Below are 21,123 nucleotides of genomic sequence, written 5' to 3' on the forward strand. Positions count from 1 at the left end.
GTGTTTATATATAACAGCTGCTACCAGAGACACTGGCAGACAGCCTTAGGACAAGGGAAGAGTACAAAGGTCTGTAAGAAAAGACTACACATCTAATCAGGAACGGCCATCAACAAGGCTAAGATGGGACTTCCCTGGCGGTCCAGTGGCTAAGACTCCGTGCTTCCACTGCAGGGGGCGTGGGTTTGATCCCTGGTTAGGGAACCAAGATCAGGGAACCAAGATCCTGCATGCCATATGGCATGGCCAAAAAGGAAAAAAGACAAAAAAAAAAACCCAAAATGAAGCCAAGACAACACACACAATCTTCTGCACCAAAAGCATTAGATGGCATCTGTCCTTCTACTAAAGATAGAGATGGTGAAGGGTTCGCCCACTTGGAAGGAAAGCACTGAAGAGGCTTCAGGGAAGTTTAGGGAGAGCGGGTATAACCCTAAACCACCCTGGGGTGGGTGGGCCCCATCCTCTAAACTGAATGTTTCCCACACACCCTCATCAACCGTTCATCAGCAGTAGGAAGAGGTGAAGGGGTGACTTACATGCTCCTTCATCCCGTTGGCCACGGTGTTGGACATCATGATGCAGCAGATGATGACGACCAGGATGAAGTAGAGCGCGTACATGAAGCGGGTGCTCCGGGACTGGCGGATCTTGGGGCAGCAGCCGCAGCAGTAGGAGCAGCCAGCATTCCCACAGCAGCAGGCCAACTAGGAAAGGAACACAAAACATCCTCTCAGAGCCTCTCCTTCACAAACCTGCTTACCCCAGACCTCTGCAGGTGAGCTACCGTTCTTCCAAGGCGTCCTGCCCATAGGACATGTGTGAACAGTTGAGTGCGTGAACAAAGTTTTCGCCAGAATTGGTCTGACATTGTCTTTAATAAACATGATGGCTTGGGAGATGCCCAATACTTAAACAGAAAAGGCACACTTCACCTGAAGCACTGTCATCACTCTTAGACAAAAACCAATTGGTGAAGAGCAAGAAGCCAAGAACTAGAAAAAGGACTAAGTGAAGTGGGAAGGACGGGAATACCAAGAAGTTGGGCCCAAGAAAGGGACCTGTCAAAATCCATGAGCCAAAGAATGAACTGCATGGGCGGGGGGGGGCGGGGGGGGGCGGAGGTAACTTGAAGCACAAAAGGCACAGGTGCCTCTTACATGTGTGTTGTTGACCACAGCTTCAGGCCCCTAAGGGTAGGCTTTAGGCTAATGAGTGGGGCAGGATTGGGCTTTACTGGTCAATGCAACAGGACATAATTTTATTTGAGAATATTAAATAAAATAGGGGATTAAGTTTTCAGGTTTGGGTCTGGTGTTAATTTTTTTCTTCTTCTTAAAGAGCTTGTTTTTTTAGAGTAGTTTTAGGTTCACGATAAAACTGAGGGGAAGGCACAGAGATTTTCCATATGCCCCCCACTCCTACACATGTATAGCCTCCCCCGTTATCAATATCAGTCACCAGAACGGTACATTTTGGGTTCACTCTCGGTGTCGTGTATTGAACAGGTTTAGATAAATGTATAATGACATATATGCAACATTATGTAGCAGAGTATTTTCACTGCCCTAAAAGGAAACTAGATCTTTAGTAAGCCTGGGTTTGGGCCCTGGCTCTGCCACCTACCAGCTATGAGCGTTTTCAAGGCTCAGACTCCTCATTTTTTTTTGCGGTATGCGGGCCTCTCACTGTTGTGGCCTCTCCCGTTTTGGAGCACAGGCTCCGGACGGGCAGGCTCAGCGGCCATGGCTCACGGGCCCAGCCGCTCTGCGGCATGTGGGATCTTCCCGGACCGGGGCACGAACCCGTGTCCCCTGCATTGGCAGGTGGACTCTCAACCACGGCGCCACCAGGGAAGCCCCAGACTCCTCATTTTTTAAAGTGAGGGTGCTAACAGTACTTAGTGTACTTGGTGGTCTCTTGGACAACCTAATCAGACACACCTGGTATTAGGGAGGGATATCCGTTTAGCAAATAGGGAATAATACAAAAGAGATTACCATAAACCACGAATAACAACCAAATCTACATGTATTAACACTATACATAAAACCTAACAATGCAATCTCTTGATAGTTATTTAGTAGGAAGTTCAGAGCTTTGCATGGCTTCAAAACAAGCATCAATTAGAAGGCTACACTATAAACATCACTTACAGTAAGAAGAGACCACAGGTGTAAGACCACAACAGGTTATAATCATAATGACGTTAGGACAGATCTTAGAAACATACACATTTCCCAAGATATTTCATCTACTTCATGGAACCGCCATTGTTGGAGCCCTTTGTCATTCTGTACTATTTCATTACTTAAAATTTCTTAATGTACTCTCTCCATCTTACCTTCAGTTTTCTAAGCCATTTTTCTCAAGACTCTTCTTGCCTCAGAAGGCTGGGACTGCTCTGCAAGACAAGCTATTCTATCGGGCTGAGCTAACAGATCACACGAGTGGGATCCTAACACTGCTGCCTGTGTGGTGTTCTTACAGGCCACCTTCCTTTACAGTTCACTCATCCATATTCTCTGTCCCTGATTTTACTGATCCCTTTCCACTCATATGCCCCAGTTTTTCTTTCCTCTCCCTCCCCGGCTCCCTCTTCTCCGCTCCCACTGGCTTAGATGGCTTCTGGCCCAGACCCGCCTCCCTCCTCCTCTGCCTGCCAAATTCTTTCCAAACTGCCTCATTCAACGGTTGCTAACTCTTTAAGCTCTATGGTCTTAGATAACCAGTTTTACTGTATTTCAAATGTGATCAAATATTTATCCTATCTGGAAAAAGAAATCCTTAGAAGCAGTTGATACATCCTATGAGAGAACTTACCCATAGCAGAATCAACATTTACACTTACTATCTCCACAGAGGGGAAAAATGAGCACATACAGACATAATGTCAGCCTAATGGGTCATTTAAAGACAAATAGTGACAGAGGAATGTGATCACGGAAAACGTGAAGAGAAAATCACATTGGTTTAATCCTACTCTGTCATTAAAGTCATGTGTCATTGTATGGATCTAATTTTTTAAACTCTCCTTATTTTTCACTTTCACCCTACATGTGGTGCTATGATATTTATGTGTGTATACATATATACAGACAAGTGTACATACATACACACATGCCTAATATTAGAATCAAAGAGCACTTCTCTACTAGCCTAAAAGTTATTTATGAAAGCAAACTATGCCAATCATCAATACCATAGTACAAGTGCATTATCTTAAGCTAAACGCTGATACGGAAGTGGAAATTCAAAACAGCATCCACACAAGCAATGTTATGTTAGCAGTGAGGAAAATCTCACAGCCCTGCTGACTTACTACTTCTTTCCGGAAGAGCATAATTTAGAATAAAATGGGTTTACCTTTTATTCCTTGCCACTTACAGCTTTATTACTGTGAACATGTCACTCCCCTACTCTTCACCCTCAAAACTGGAGAAAGCAACTCCTGGCCAACCTAACTTCAGGGGCTGTCACAAGCTTGGAGAAGTGCCTCTGTCTTGTTACCCCCGACTCCAGAGGACCTAAACATTTTACTGAACAAGTCAAGGTATAAAAAACAAAGGTAGAATGGACAATACCAAGAGTGAACCCTAATGTAAACTATGGACTTTAAATAATAATGATGTGTCCATGTAGGTTCACTGGTTGTAACAAATGTACCACTCTGGCGAGGGACGTGAATAATGCGTAAAGCTGTGCGTGTGTAGGCGCAGAGGGTATACGGGAAATCTCTGTACCTTCCTCTCAATTTTGCTGTGAACCTAAAATATCTCTTAAAAATAAAGTCTATCAAAAAACAAACAACAACATATGAACAAAACAGTGCCCATCAATGGCTCAATAAATGTTGAATGAATAATATATGATAAAGTCCTAACAGCAACACTCCTCAAACAAAAGGGCTGGCAATCCCACTCCACAGGGCCAAGGGCACAAGTCATGTGCTGCACTCTGAATTTCTCACACTCACATTGTATCACAAAGAGTTCATTATTAAGGGCTTTAATTTATAGATACTGCACACAATCTTTTTCCACAAGAAATCAGTAGACATTCAAGAGGGACCCAGGACAATCTTTTGGGAGGGCGATGCTTACAATTCTTCTAGAAGTTCATCCTGTAGGTATACTTACACAAGAGCACAGAGATTTAGGTATAGGTTGTTAATTAAAAGCATAAAAACGGGGACTTCCCTGGTGGCGCAGTGGTTAAGAATCCGCCTGCCAATGCAGGGGACACGGGTTCGATCCCTGATCTGGGAAGATCCCACATGCCGCAGAGCAACTAAGCCCGTGCACCACAACTACTGAGCCTGCACTCTAGAGGCCACGAGCCACAACTACTGAGCCCATGTGCCACAACTACTGAAGCCTGCACGCCTAGAGCCCATGCTCCGCAACAAGAGAAGCCACCGCAAAGAGAAGCCTGCGCACCGCATTGAAGAGTAGCCCTTGCTCACCGCAACTAGAGAAAGCCTGCTCGCAGCAATGAAGACCCAACGTAGCCAAAGATAAATAAAATTAAAAAAGAAAAAAAGCATAAAAAAGGTCTTATTCTCCAGCTACACAGGGGCAGAATAAATGAATTATGGACTATCCATACAATAGGACATAGTTTAAAAGAATAAGTCAGTGTTATGGGCTGAACTGTGTCCCTGCCCCCGCCCCTTCAGTCATATGTTGGAAATCCTAACCCCCTGTATCTCCAAACATGACTTTATTTAGACAGATGGCCTTTAAAGAGGTAGTCAATAAGGTCACTGGGGTGGACCCTAATCCAATATGACTGGTGTCCTTGTAAGAAGAAGAGATTAGGACACAGAGACACACGGAAAGAAGACCATGTGAAGACACAGGGAGAAGACAGCCATCTACAAGTTAAGGAGAGAAGCCTCCTTAATCTCGGACTTCTAGCTCCCAGACCTGTGAGAAATTAAATTTCTGTTGTTTACACTACTTGGTCTGTGGTACTTGGGTTATGACAGCTTCAGCAAACGAAGACAGCCAGTATGCCCAGATATTTTATACGTACGCATATCTGTACGTGGGGAATATGTGTGTGGACACAAAGACCGCTAACATCGATCACCTGGGCCTAGATGAGTGGGCCTAGATGTGGGGAGGAAACTAAGATAGCCATGTCTCACTGTTTTGCTCCCCTGTCTGGGTTTTTACCATGTGCATGTATGACTCTCGTGATTAGAAAAAGAAAACGGACTATTTAAGAAAAGTAACTAAGTTTCAAGATAATGATACAGAAGTATTTGCAGTGTGGTATTGACTTGTGTGTTTTCTTTCTTTCTGAAGAAACTTTCCCTCCCCCAAATATACTGAAAGAGAAAAATTTCAAAGAGCCGTTCACACCCTCTATCTAACTTCCTTTGCAATAGCAACAGCATGAATAGCAAAGGCTTTTCTAAATAGAAGGTGCTTTGTCCTTGCCGGGCAGAGTCCAAATGAAAGGATTAGCCAGCCTCTTGCTGCTACCTGGAGCTGGGCCTCCCCCTTAGTGTTAGTTTTCTTCTCCTGTCTAAGGTGCGTGCCCTCGTGCGCGCGTGCGCACGTGCACACACACACTACCAAAACCACAGTAAATAAATACACATTCTCCTTGTCCTCCCACTGGCCTTGGGCTGACAGTTCTTCTAAGGACTGATGCCAGGCATGTGAGGAAGTGATCACAGAAGCGAAACATGAGCTAGGGCTGGTAGTAACTTCCGGGTTCTTTTGTTAAACTAAAAAGCACAATTCCTTTATTACCTAGAATTCCCTGCTGACAACACCACCAATTGGAAATAGCAAAGAATCAGGAAGAAAGCCAAAGAGATGTCATAGAATCAGCACAAACACATGCTCATGTATCTTGTGAGAGTTCCCCTCTTCCTCCCTCAGGTCTTTTTTTCACAGTTCCAACAGGCTTGCTTAAGCCCACTGGTGGGAAGAGTACGGGTCTGAGAACCAGAAGGCCTGGATTCTAACTCTGTGCAGCTCTGGGTCTTGGTTTTCCTCACTTGCACATTGAAGGAGCCTAGGCAGATGACAGAGGATAGGTAAACAGGTTTCATCTGACGCTCAACTCATTGGCAGTGGCGGTCCTGAGGTAGGTTTTAAGGCTGAATGTCTCAATCCACAGGGAAAATGCAAGGACCAATGAGCACCATGTGCATGGTGGCACCCATGCTACAGTCTGTTCATCCCTGTAAGAGGTGATCTGATTGATCCCTACCATCCACAAGTTCTTAGATGTTGAAAAATGACCTGCAAGAGGCAAGCACGCTGGGTTAAACCCAAAGCAAGGAGAGAGAGAAAAATCAATCAGAAAGGGAAGAATTAAAAAGTGGAGCAGTCAAAAGCTCTTCAAGCAGGCGCAGGTTCTATGAGCATCACCCCACTGCTTCCTGGGCTACATTCTGCGATGTTCAGCTCCCGCGGCAGTGAGATAACTCAAATTCATCATAATGACTCAGGCACCCCATTAACTCGGGTTCCCTTCGTTCCACTTAGGAAGGCAAACGAGTTGCGTAGGACACTTCTGTCGCAAGAATCACCGCAAACACAGATCACATTTTTTTCAGTTCCAATGCTTTAGTTTGGGGGAATGTAAATCCCTCAGCAAAGTGGAAAACATTCATTCATTCAGACTTATTCCTTGAGAGCTCTGGACAGCCTAGTTGGCTTTAGCACGTCAAAACTAAGTTGAAACTGCAAAAGGAAAGATTGCTTCAAACCTGACACGGACCTTCATTCAGTCCCTTTTCCTGACTTGGAAATGCAGGAGCCCTAGCAGAACTGAGGAAAGACCTTAGAGATTTTTTGTTAACTACAATAATTACAATATTGTCCCTTAATACATGGCGAGGAGGCGGGGCAGCAGTAAGGAAGTTCCTAAAAAACTGAAGTTGTTGAAGCTGCTGGAAGCAGAACCCAGGTGTTCCTGTGCAAGCTGGGGGGGTGGGGGGGGCGTTAATACCAAGGAAAGAGAAGAAAAACACACAAGACATAAAACCAGGTTCAGAACATTTTATTAAAGTGAACGGTGCTATCTTTTAATTTCCATTTCCACATCTTTGGGTAACACACAATACTACTCATGCCATGTCACAGCCCACTTTCCTTCCTTCTCCTTTGAGGTTTTAGGATTATCTATGAATCACCAGCGGTCAGCAGAGAGGTAAGGAACAACTGATTCTACTTTGATAGCAGTATTTATTTAAATTCTGGACTACACAACCAATATTTTGCACCTCATTCTCCTCACTAGATGCTCAGAAACAGCTTCCCACTGAGCTTATACAGGCCTTTTCCTCCACTACAGTCAGGAGGCAGAGGCAGTGGTAAATAGCAACTCTTGCCACCGTGGTGCCACGTGCTGCCCTTTACCGGTAGCTATACGAGAGAATGATGCGACTTGAAAGCTGGGAGAACAAGAACACACAATTCCTCTGCTCAATAAAGGCGTATCTTACTGCACAAGAAATACAGGTGGCAGGTAGTCGCTAATTCACAAAAGGATTGTGTTTTAGAAACCTCAACACATATTATACATGTGTTAGTAAGTTGGTTTGTTTGGAGCTTACAGTGGATTTCTCCCACACAAAAGAATATAGGGGAACCTAGTAAAGCTTACTTAATCCATAATAATATTAGCTAACACTTATTAATCCCTTGCTCTTTGCAAGGTACTACAACTTATCATGAGCTATTATATCAACCCCACCGGACAGAGCTGGTGAGTGGTAGAGCCAGGATTTGAATCTGTAGGCTCTTTGCCATTCTGCTCTATTCACTGCTGGCATATACAGAGGGTGCACTGGACAGACAACACTGGCCTGAAACCTTGGTTTCCTACAGAAGGGAAATTGGCTGTGTGGGAAGGAAGCAGCAAGTGAGGAAGCAGTTTTTCTCTCCTGCTCTCAGGGGTACAGTAAGCATTCAACAGGTATCTGAAGAAGGCATCTCCCTCTGTGTGCCCCTCCTCTCTCCTGGCAACCTCTGGCTGCAGTGGACCTGGATGCCCTCTATTAGCGCCCTGCCAGAGCAGCTCAACCACTCCCATTACCAAGTTCCCCCCTCTCTCATCCCCAAGCCCTAGCCCACTTTAAAAGCCCTACTACCCCTAATCCTATGGAAAATAACCAGACCATTCATTCACTCAACTAATGGTTAGTATACTACATACCCAGTTGTGCAATGTTAATTCCTGAGAATGCAGCAATAAACAACAGACCTTGTTTCTACCCGTGAAATGACCCTATGGGGCATTCCCCCAAACCCTCTGCTTCAGCTCCTCTCTGAAGTACCTAGATAACAGCATCTAATGCACATTCCTGAGTTGCTTGGCAGATGTGAAAACCTCCACCAAATGAAAGACGTGAACTACCTGATGACCATGAGCACATAGCCCCCAGACCTACTGGTGCCTAAGGACTGGTAGTGTTAACCCCTGTGACACTGCCCTGTTACCTCACCATCAGCCAATCAGAGAACTGTGCACAAGCTGATCACATACCCTGTGACCCTCTTCCCTCATCTGGCCTTAAAAACGCTTTGCTGAAACCCTTCGGGGAGTTCGGGGTTTTGGAGGGGGCACGAGCCACCCGTCTCCTTGCGTGGCCCTGCAACAAACCTTTCTCTGCTCCAAACTCCGATGTTTGGGTTTGTTTGTCCTCACTGTGTGTTGCGCACACGAACTTGCGTTAACATAACAAGTTGTTTAGAAGAAAGGAACCTGGATGCTCCTTTCTGTACTGGAAGGAGTACTGATCACTGACATAATGGTGCATTCATATCATTGAATCCAATGCACCCACTGAAATGATTATACAGGAAAAGTTACGGCCATGGAAAGATGTCCACACTGCATTAACTGAAAATAGATAATAACACAACAGTATAGAGCATGATAGCATTTGGGGTAAAATTATAACACGATACAGATCTGCAATAACAACAACAAAAAACAATCTAAAAGGATATACCAGTATGTCAATGGTAGTTAACAGAATTGTGGGATTATGAGTGACTACGCTTTTCTGTATTTTCTGAACTCTTTGTAACCAGCACATATCTTGTAATTAGAAAAACACTTCAAGTTTCTCTTTTGGAAGAAAACAAAACAACATTTCTCTTCTACCTTACAGGTAGTAAGCACTCAAGCATTTGCTAAACGAATCAGCCAGCGAGTAAATGAGATCTACTTCTGCTATGTGATTGGTAGAAAACAGCCAGAGTGAACTATCACTGTAACTGAGGCATAAAACTAGAAAATTCTACTGTGCTGTTTTGTTTGTTTTCTTTTTTGTGGTACGCGGGCCTCTCACTGTTGTGGCCTCTCCCACTGCGGAGCACAGGCTCCGGACGCGCAGGCTCAGCGGCTATGGCTCACGGGCCCAGCCGTTCCGCGGCATGTGGGATCTTCCCGGACCGGGGCACGAACCCGTGTGCCCTGCATCGGCAGGCGAACTCTCAACCACGGTGCCACCAGGGAAGCCCTGTGCTGTATTTTTAAGTATGGTTAAGACGGTGAATTTTGTTTTTACCTCAATTTAAAAATTTTTTAACCCTTATAAAGTTTTTTAGAGTTTAATTGCTATAAATAAACCTCTACTTGGTAGAATTTGAAGCAAATGAAAATGAAATAGGAAAAATTAAATGGCTACCTAAGAGTGCAAGTTGAACAAGAAGCTGTGTATTTGCCTGGCCCAGAAATTGGCTCTTGTGTTTCCTTCATTTCAGGTTCTTAAGTTTTTCCCTTTTGAGTTCAGAGAATCACTTAAAGCTCCAAGATTTTCACAATCTTTTCCATAACTGTCACGACACGATTCTGGAGGGTTGTCGGAAAGGAGTTTGGGACAGGAGGTTTCTCACACAGGTTTCAACATTCTAGAACGTGCTGGTTTCAACAGCATTTCCATGAAAAGCATTGTCAAGGGTCAGTGTCCTTCCTTCATGAGCACTGAGTACCCACAGCCACTGGGACCGAATCTGAAACAGGCAAAGGACAGGTCATCAACACCCACCAAGCCAGCACTGGCTTTTGGGTCACAACGAATCTGGACACAACCGTTCCCCTTGTTGGGAGTCTCTTTCTCACGAGGTTAGGGTTACTTACAGAATGCTGATTGAGTTCTCTGTTCTCAGACAGCAGTTGGATTCTTTGAGTCATTCCCTCACACCACCCTCCGCTTATGCATCTTCTAAAAAATACCACACTCGATATACTTTAGTAAGTTGGTTGAGAGAACCTATAAGGTTTAAGGTTAAAAGGTAAACTAACCGTTTTCTGTTGAACTGCCAGAAAGCAGAAACACTCGTGGGAGACAGATCATTTAGAGCAAAGTTTGTCAAACTCTTTGGGGCACCATTGGGAGCCCCATAATTCTTTGGGGGGGGGTTGCTGTCCTGTGCACTGTGGCACGTTTAGCAGCATCCTTGGCCTCTCCCCACTACATGCCAGAAGCAACTCCCCCTCTTCTCCCTCACAAGTGGAGACGATCAGAAATGTCTCAGACAAATGCCCTCCCCCGTTCTCGATGGAGCCAGGCTGTCTGGGTTCACACCCAAGCTCCTGTCTGGGTTCACACCCAAGCTCCAATGCAGCCTGGTTAAGCGGCCTTGGGCCAATTCTTTACCTCTCCAGGTTTCAATTATCTCATTGTTAAATGGGAATAAAAATACCTACTTCACAGCATTGTTGTGAGGATTAAATGAGTCAGTTCAGGAAAAGCTCTCAGTGCAGAGCCTAATACAGGGTATCCATCCACTTTCCCAAGAAAGCCACCTGTACTTATCATCTACATCATCAATAGTCATGTCCCTCCTCCCCAGAGAGGCCCCCCTCCTCAGTCCATCAGGTAGATATGGAAAGAGGTAAAGATGGGAGGGGGATGGGATCAAATCATTACTACCTCACTTTTAACAATGCTTTCATTTTTCTGCCCTAATGTGAATGATAAATGCATCTGTTGAAGGAAAATACTTTCAGAAATAAAACTTCTGAGATCTAAATCCAGGAAAGCATCCTAGCAACTTGGGGAAAAGTTGTCATGTGTGTGGAAGCACTTCCCACGTGCCCTCTTTATTTCCACTGAGGAACAAGCAAGGCAATCAGAACATTCATTTGCACCCACTGAAGCCACAAATACCTGCAGCAGAACAGTTCTGAGAAAGATGAGTTAAGCAAGTTCCAGAAAAAAAAATGCTGTAGGAAAACAAAACCTTGAAATTCAAAATGGAAGAGTGTAGGACAATGGGAAGAAAAGTGCTCATTAGGTTTAAACCATTTTTAAAAGTCAGTTTTAAGGCTTCTCATCAAAATGAGAGAGGGGGGCAAAATCCTGCTTGTTCCACTTCATAATAGCTTATCAACAAACAGTTAATGAAACACAAAGCCCAAAATGTGCCTGATTGTGTCGTGGAGATTATGCCGCAATGAAGAAATGTGCCAAGCCCTTTCTAAGAGGTCCTTTACGCCAGTCCAATCCCCAGACGCTGCCAATCCTGGTGATGGAGGCCACAGAGCCAACTAGATCCAAGTGTGCTCTGGGGAGGAGAACAGAAATGGGCTCATTTCACAGACAGTTCCAGCAGGCATGACCTCAGAGCTCAGGTGGGCCAGCAGTTTCAAGGGGTTAGCAGTGCACTCCTTTCCCTACCAAGTGAAATCCCACGTGCAACTCCAATGTATAAAACCTATGGGTGCACTAAAACACTACAAATGTTCTTATATATACATACAACACATACTTATCAAATGCGGACTAGTGACCAGGCACTGTTCTAGGAGCTAGGAGTACAGTCGCTGCCCTCATGGAGCTTGCATTCTAGTCGATTTATATCAAACACGGCATCCCCCAAATTCCACCCAAACTGGGCCATGTCGCAGCACCTAGGTTGCAAACCTCTGATCCAGTCCAGTCCCCTCATTTTCCTGATATGAAATCGGAGGCCCAGAAAGGTTAGGTTATTTGACTGAAGGACAAATCTAGTGGTGGGCATCAGTGGACCAGCAAAAAACACAGCATTTGAGACAATTCAGCAGTCTGGAGGCAGGACGAGCTAAAAACTCAGCCCGTGGGTCCCACACTTCTGCATCCATAGCGCAATCAACTCACAGACACGCAAACCCACTAAAAACGTGGCACCATAAGTAGTTGAAACAACGCTCTGTCGACTCCAGCAAGAAGGCAGTAAGTGTCTAAGTGTCTAGTACAGTTTGAAAGGTTTCCATCACAACACAGTTAAAGTGGCTCACGATGAGTCAGCCCTGGGGTGGCCACAAAACTGAGCTCTCTGGAAGCTACGGGCTATGGCTGCTAAGTGCCCAAGCCCCTGAAGCGCCTCCCTCCCTACTTCTGAGAAGCAGGCAAGTCCCTCCCCGCATCCCTCACACAACCGCAGGGTCAACTGCTGGTCACTCTCCCTCCCCGCCGTAGGAAGAGGCCACTGCTCAAGACACCTCCGACCCCCGACAAGTGACAAGCTGGCTATCTCTGAAGGTGAGACTAGCTGCAGTGGTTCTGTGCAAGGACAGACTCACACACGCCTCCTGCCCTAGATTTTCCAGCAGTCAGGATTTCATATAATCCTATTCTTTAGGATTCCCAGAATGCCTGATAGAAGGTGACGTTTTAAACCTGTTTTCACATAAACGAATAGAAAAACTGGAAAAGAGAGATGCCAGACAAAGGCCTCTGGCTTGGAAAACCCGTTCCCGTGCGGCGCCAGCCCTCAGGGGCGGGGAAGGGAGAGAGAAAGGGCCGCAGTGGCTCTCACGGGGACCCTCCTAAAGGGACGCCCTCACCCGTCTCTCCACATGAAAGCCTGGTGGCCACATGAAAGGTCCTGGTCCCGCAGCCTTTTCTCAGAGCTGGAGTAACAGCTGCACTGTTTTCCTACAGCTGAGAAAACACCTTCTCACAGTTGAGATTGCCGTTCCTCAGTCCCTCAAAGATTCAGGAAGCCTTCTTCCCAGCCCCCTTCTCCTTCCATCCCCGAAGTTTACCTCCTCCCTCATACTTGTAGCTTGAAGAGGAAGGAATGAATAGGTGTGTACCCTTCCCCCAGGCAAATATCCACAGTTAACTGCCTTTTTTGGTTGAAGAGCTGCCCAGGGGCCCGGTGGATCTTATCAGCAACCCGCCTACCCTCTTCTGAACCTGGGTCTCATGACAAGGCCAGCTGGCACCAAACCCTAGGTGTCAGGGTTTGTGAGGTTGCTTTTATTCAGCGACAGGCAGCTTTCATCACACCGGCCGGCAGAGAACTCTCACACATGTGCAACTCCCCCCTGCGACCGCGCCCCCATCCTGAGAAGCTTCCTGTTAATGTTCTTAAAATACCTCTGCAAAAGGAACCGAGGCCACACACGAAGGAGTGCATGAATCATATTTTTTCCTATCAAAATATCAACAGAAATGAAAATATTCTTATATAGCCCCTCCCCCCCCCCCCGCCACAACCTTCACCTTCATATTTTTAATCCATCAGAGCACTGGCTATGCCAGCAAGGAGGGCAGAGGGGAGTCTAAGGGATGTTCTCCCAGGGGCATTCTTTTCAATGACAGAAGTCACTTCCCAAGTTGGGAGTGGTGTTCCCTCTGCCACTTAAAACTACAAAGATAGAGCCCTTCTACTGGCCCTACACTGTGGAAGAACAGTACCCCGGCATCAAAACCAAACGCCACGGATCAAAAAGCCAGGCTGACACACATACTCAATGAACTGTTATTGGGCTGCAAGGTAAATAGGCCCAAGGGGTAGGCGGTTCAGGAAATGGACCTGAATTACTGTGATTTGTTCAGTCACACCCCGTGTTTCTCAAGCCAGCTGGGTGGAGTGGATAGGGGGTAGACAGATTAGAGGGTTCCCTGCAGGAGTCTGGTCTGTCTCGCCCCTCCTTCCTTCCCCCAGGGAAATCCAAGGGTCAAGGGGCCCAAGTGGGGCAAATGCCGGGTTGGGGCCAGGGCAGGACTGACGGAGGGTGCCTCACAGAGAGAGAGGGAATCAGCCAGCACAAGGCCCGAGCGCCTGCACAGGAAGCTGGGGCGATGGGGGCAGCAATGAAGTCGAAGTCGCGAAGAAACCTTCCTGGCCCCTGACTTGGTGGTGGCAGGAGGGGGAGGTCCAGGAAGCCAAGAGCTGCTGGAGTGACAAGAGCGCATTAGGTGGGGATGTGGTGAGAGCACAGGGCTATGGACAAGAGCCTGGATGAGGGGATGGACAGAGGAAGTGCAGGAAGGCCCCCAAACAGACGGGCCCAGAGTAGACTAAGGCACAGACTGCTTCACAGCAAGAGCGGAGAGCGCTCGGCAAATTCTGAGGTGCCCGAGCTCGAGGTGCCAAGTGTGGCTCCTGGGCCAGCAGTGTGGGCATCGCTGGGAGCCCGTCAGGTCCCAGCCCCCAACTACCACTCAGAACTGGAACCTGCACTTATTCAATAATAAGCTCCCAGGTGATCTGTGGCTCCTTCAATGCTGTACCCAAGCTCAGGGAACTAGGGTGAGGGCTTTGCTTCTGCAGCGGCAGGGCCTCCTCTTCCACGGATCTGGAACAAGCCAATGGCAGGTGCGGGTGTGTGTTTAAGGAAGACATTTCACACCCCTCACAGGAAGCTCCCGAGCTCTCCACTCAGGAGGACTCTTCAGGGATGGCAAATAGGGAACGCACATTTCCAGGGGGATCAAACACTGCTTCAATATGACAAGATAAGGGGATTCTGACAGACACATATGCGGTCCCTGAAAAAGATGTCGTTAAATAATTTAATATGGGAAAATGCTCACGGACACACCCTTGGGAAAAGACAGAGTAAACACACTAAAACTAACCAGAGCTGTGATTTTTAAATCATCTTTGTGTTCTTTACCTTGTCCTGATTTTTCCAGGTTTTCAACATTAGGATGAATTTCATAACAAGTTCTTTTAATTAAAAGAAAATTATGCAAAATTTTAATCAGTGAAGAATAAAAGAGTAGAAGTCTTCCGACCCGGAAAAAAGTACAAAGCCCATTTAATTTGCTACCTTCCACATATGCTATGACTTGCTATCTAGCTGTCTATTTTATTTATAAAATTCATTCTAGGAATTCCCTGGCAGTCCAGTGGTTAGGCCTCCGCGCTTCCACCGCAGGGGGCACAGGTTTGGTCCCTGGTCGGGAAACTAAAATCCTGCACGCCCCGCAGTACGGTGACAAAAAAAAAACAAAAAAAAAGAAAAATTCATTCTCTTGGGGTACATTAAAAAAACAAGACAACCTTGGCAAAATCAAAGAATATCAGAAGGGAAGAAATACCGTAAGCAGCTCATGCAGCTCAATATCAAAAAAACAAACAACCCAATCCAAAGGTGAGCAGAAGACCTAAACAGACATTTCTCCAAAGAAGACATACAGATTGCCAACAGACACATGAAAGAATGCTCAACATCACTAATTATTAGAGAAATGTCAATCAAAACTAAATGAGGGGGCTTCCCTGGTGGCGCAGTGGTTGAGAATCTGCCTGCCAATGCAGGGGACACGACACCAGTCAGAATGGCCATCATCAAAAAATCTACCAACAATAAATGCTGGAGAGGGTGGTGTGGAGAAAAGGGAACCCTCCTGCACTGTTGCTGGGAATGTAAATTGATACAGCCACTATGGAGAACAGTATGGAGGTTCCTTAAAAAACTAAAAATAGAATTACCATATGACCCAGCAATCCCACTACTGGGCATATACCCTGAGAAAACTATAATTCAAAAAGAGTCATGTACCACAATGTTCACTGCAGCTCTATTTACAATAGCCAGGACATGGAAGCAACCTAAGTGTCCATCGACAGATGAATGGATAAAGAAGATGTGGCACGTATATACAATGGAATATTACTCAGCCGTAAAAAGAAACGAAATTATTTGTAGTGAGGTGGATTGACCTAGAAACTGTCATACAGAATGAAGTCAGAAAGAGAAAAATAAATACCGTATGCTAACACGTATATATGGAACCTAAAAAAAAAAAAATGTTCTGAAGAACCTAGGGGCAGGACAGGAATAAAGACACAGATGTAGAGAATGGACTTGAGGACGGGGGAAGGGGATGGGTAAGCTGGGACGAAGTGAGAGAGTGGCATGGACTTATATACACTACCAAATGTAAAACAGATAGCTAGTGGGAAGCAGCTGCATAGCACAGGGAGATCAGCTCAGTGCTTTGTGACCACTTAGAGGGGTGGGACAGGGAAGGTGGGAGGGAGATGCAAGAAGGAGGAGATACGGGGATATATGTGTATGTATAGCTGATTCACTTTGTTATGTTATAAAGCAGAAACTAACACACCATTGCAAAGCAATTATACTCTAATAAAGGTGTTAAAAAAAATGACATAAAATTCAAAAAAAACAATCCAAAGAATTATATGCTGTTCTGCCATCAAAACACCGAAAATTAAAGCTGGGAATGTCTTAAAAAAAAAAAAAGACTGGGAGTGTCTTAAGAAACCAGGGAGAGCCTTCTACCCAGTACTCATTATAAATAATAGTTACCTACCATTTCTTAAACACGTCCTCTGTATCAAGGTACTACACTAAGGTGTTTCAAGACATTCTTTGATTTAATCTTTTCTTTTGGCCGCAAGGCATGCGGGATCTTAGTTCCCTAACCAGGGATTGAACCCGTGCCCCCTGCAGTGGAAGCGGAGTCCTAACCACTGCACTGCCAGGGAATTCCCTGATTTAATCTTCAGAAGAGCCCTATGATTTAAGTATCACAATCCCCATTTTACAGATAAGGAAACCTCAATCTCTGATTGCAAAGCCCATCAGGATTTCGAAAACTGTTGTTGCATTACCACATCCCCAGGAGACCTGGAGTACACTGTTTTAAAGCCTCCTCCACCTGCCCCCATACAGAAACATAAAATCAAGAAAGACCCAAAGCACCTAAATGCACACAAGACCTGAGGCAGTCCGAAGGGCCCATTAGATATGCATTGTCCTCACTGGCCCTCACTCAGCACCATTCCAAAGGCTTGCTGTAGTATAATACAGCCAAGGCCTTCAGCATCAAGTATCATTCTGAAAGATATTTGGCAGTGTTTATTCTTCTTATAAGTTGTGGTAGCAGTAGTAATAATAATTTTTTTAATAACAGAAAATTGTATTGTGTATTCTCTAGGTGCCAGGTAGGGCCCTAAATTCCTAACATAGTTTCATTTCATCCTCACAATCCTGTGAGGCAGATAATGATTTACCAGTTTTTCACTGGTATTTTGCCATCTTTTCACAAACGAGAAAGTATTACTTAACTTTTTGGCATGAAAATGTACCACTTTTAGAATCAGAGAAAAAATTTATAAGTTATGCTGACTTTGAAAGAGTGATGTAAAGACAAAAGAAGAAGCAGAGGAAAGGAGAAAAGAGAGAAAAAGGAAAAAAGAATGTCGATTCCATTTTTTTCACAAACGAGAAAACTGATGTGGACAGAAGTGAGGCAACTTTCCTAAGGTCCTGAGATATGAACTCAGTCAGCCAGGTCCTAACACTCAAACCCAAACCTTTATGGTGCCATCTCTAGGATGGCGCAGCCACCAAGAGCTACCGACATACACTCAGGATAAAATTATAGTCTACAGAGAGGGATGATGTTTAAAAGTTTCTAGCAATTATTTTGGACTCTAGCTTTAAAAACAGACACTAAGCATAAAAGAGAGTGAAACTGAGTTTGGCACTTTGCAGCAAGCCTAAAATCTGAACTACAATCCAAATCTCCTTTTATCATTCGCCTTCTTCTTTCAACTATTACGGTAAGGAAAAAAAAATCAGGTTGCCTACATTCTCAATCATTATGATACTGCACAAAATGTCCATTTCTAAACTGTCCCATGATTCACATTTTTCCCATTGCTAACATGAGAACACCTCCCACGCTTTCTAATAGAAATGAAAAGATCATTCTGAACTCTTCCAAACGAATTATACAACAACAAGATACTTAAGCAAAAGACAGAAAACAAAAATTACTTAGGCTTAAAGTAAATTTCATGGTAAGTTCAGAAGAGTCCCTTTCCCTCAAAATATCACATAGAAACTTCTTTTTTTAATTTAACTTCTTGGGATCATCTCTTCAGAGACTGCATAAAACAAAATAGTTTTTCAACCAACCTCTGAAGTTATCAAATAACTGAAAAGTAATCAATATAAACAAACAAGAATTTGAAGTCGCCTACGTTAAACATTCACAGTTTAAGACAACACTAGGCAAGAGTAAAAGTAAACAAACGACAGGAACTTACTCCTTTGTAGGTAGGAATCCCTTGGCCAGTGGAGCAATGCAAACAGACTTGTTCCCCGTATCAAGGCGATAATGATGACATCTTTAAGAAGGACATGAGATCAGCCATGTAAAGTGCTCAGCCCACGTGCCTGGCACATAGTTAAGTGTTCAACATTAGCTTGTATTAAATGCTCATCCCATCAATACAAGGTTACTTATCAGCTCTGCACCTCAATCACCTCATCTACAAAATAGAGGTAATAGTAGTTCCAACATCATAGGATTGTTAGGACAGAAAATGTAGTAAAGCACTTAGAACTACAATGTTAGTTACCAATATTATTCTTAGCGCCCTCAAAAAAGAAGCTGAGAGGCTTACAGGGCTGGGGTCTGAACCCGGTAACTCCAAAGTAGCTAGCATCTCATTTCCTCAAACGCAAAGCTGGAGCTGACGCTTAGAAGATTTACCCGGCTGCCAGCTCTCTTCCCACGGCACAAGGAACAAGGGGACAAGGAACCTGTGGAAGCTTGTTCCCAAAGGACAAGGAATCTACGGGCTCCCTTCTTCCTGGCAGTTCCACCTGCTCCAGCAATGTGCAGCTTCGGCGTCCTCAGCCCCATCACCCAAACCTCACATCTAACCAAAAAGCTATTCCCCTTTGCATTTCTGTTTGCCGACTTTTTCCAGAAGGATTTTGTTGGGGGGTGGGGGGGGTGTTTTGTAACTATGTAAACAAACAACAACAACAAAGGCAACTGCTCCCATTTCTGCAGCACTCACTCCCAAATGCTAGGATGGACTCTTACGTGTGGATAGTTTCTTCCAACCTGTGAGATACTTACTTTTGTTATTATCCCCACTGCGGCAATGAGAAACTTGGGCTCAAGAAGGTAAGTTGCCCAAGGTCACAGCTCATTAAGGGTGAGGACAGGGCCCAAACCCAGGTGTGATTTAAAGTCAGCATTCTTAACTGCCTCACCAAACTAAATGTGGAAAAGAAAAAAGGAAAGAGGGATTAGCACCTTCGAAAAACAATAACTGCTTTGGAAAATCCAATCAAAATTCATTTTCTAATGAAGTTATTGCTTAATAAATGAAAATATTACATAAAGAGCTGGCTAGTGCTGCAGACAGCAAGGAAGCGTACTTTAGCCCTGACAACTCCATGACTCAGAAGCACAGTTTAACAGTGATATAGGGACGACTCCAGTTTCCACTGACACCGTATTTATACTTTGTGATTTGTATAAACAAAACCATCTTTCATGCCTCCCAACATCTACCACAGCCCTGTGAAACCTACAGTTAGAAATCTGAAAATATTTAATCTCATGACCACATGAAGAAATGAGCCAACCATCTAAGACTGACTGGTCACCAGTCCCCAAACCGCAACCTCCAGCTCACTGACCAACAGTCCCACTGTGTCTAAATTCCAGATGGATAATTCCTCCAATGTAGGATCAATTTTTAAAAATTAATAGAATTGAAAGCCCAGAAATAAACACTAACATTTATGGTCAATTAATTTCTGACAAGTGGGCCAAGTTAATGCACTGGAGAAAAAAAACAGTATTTTCAATAAACAGTGCTAGAGCTATTGATAGATACCCAATTGCAAAAGAATAAAGCTGGACCCATTCCTTATACCATACACAAAAATTAACTCAAAAAATGGACCAAAGACCTAAACATATGAGCTAAAACTATGAAACTCTTAGAAGAAAACACAGGACTAAATCTCCATGACCTTAGGTTGGACAAAGCACTTTTTAGACACAAGATATAGCACAAGCCAGGAAAGAAAAAATTGATACATTGGACTACATCAAAATTTTAACAATTTTATGTTGCAAATGAGGCCATCAAGAAAGTGAAAAGATAACTCACAGAATGAGAAAACATTTGCAAATCACATATCTTAAAGAGCTGGTATCTAGAATATAAAAAGAACTCTTAATATTCAATTTTGAAAAAACCCAACTTAGAAATGAGCAAAGGATCTGAACAGACATTTCTCCAAAGAAGATATGAATAGACAATAAGCACCTGAAAAGATGCTCAACATCATTAGTTATTAGGAAAATGCAAATCAAAACCAAAATGAGATACTTCACAAACTAGGGTGGATATAATTTTAAAAAAAGAAAAAAACAGACAATAATAAGCATTGGTGAGGATATGGATAAATTAGAACCCACATACACTGCTGGTAGGAATATAAGATGCAGCAGCCTCTTTGGAAAATGATTTAAAACAGCCATAAAGTGGAAGCAACCTAAACAACCATCAACTGAAAAATGGATGAGTTAAATGTGGTATACGGCATAAAAAGGAATGAAGTACTGACACATACTACAACATGGATGAACCTTGAAAACATGCTAGGTGAAAGAAGTCAGTCATAAAAGCCACATATTGTACAATTCCATTCACATGCAATGTTCAGAATAGGCAAATCCATAGAGTCAGAAAGTAAATTAACAGTTGTCAGGGATCTGAGGAAGTTTGGGGAGAAACTGGGAACAACTGCTAATGGTCACAGAGGTGATAAAAATGTCCTAATATTAGACTGTAGTGATGGTTGTACAACTTTGTGAATATACTAAAAACCACTGAATTTTTACACTTTAAATGGATGAGCTAGGGACCTCCCTGGTGGTCCAGTGGTTAAGACTCTGGGCTCCCAATGAAGGGGGCCCGGGTTCAATCCCTTGTCAGGGAACTAAATCCCACATGCCGCAACTAAGAGACAGCACCCCACAACTAAAAGATCCTGCACACCGCAACTAAGACCCAGTGCAGCCAAATAAATAGATACATAAATATTTTAAAAAATAAATAAATGGATGAGCTATAT

The 21,123-nt window shown here is 44.2% G+C and overlaps 1 protein-coding gene across 5 annotated transcripts in view; it reads right to left on the reverse strand.

The window, feature by feature from the left end:
- SERINC5 (serine incorporator 5) overlaps positions 1-21,123 on the reverse strand; it is a 207,361-nt gene that overhangs the window by 45,882 nt on the left and 140,356 nt on the right. For 4 of the 5 annotated variants that reach the window (XM_060295942.1, XM_060295941.1, XM_030846779.2 and 1 more), the window contains one exon: positions 540-707. In XM_060295942.1, coding sequence (XP_060151925.1) covers positions 540-623 — 84 coding nt within the window. In that variant the 5' untranslated portion in view covers positions 624-707. Of the gene's footprint in view, positions 1-539; positions 708-2,344; positions 2,401-21,123 lie in introns of those variants that run through there. The other variant, XM_060295943.1, reaches the window with a different exon arrangement.

Source organism: Globicephala melas, chromosome 3, assembly GCF_963455315.2.
Source record: "Globicephala melas chromosome 3, mGloMel1.2, whole genome shotgun sequence".
NCBI classification, from domain to species: domain Eukaryota; kingdom Metazoa; phylum Chordata; class Mammalia; order Artiodactyla; family Delphinidae; genus Globicephala; species Globicephala melas.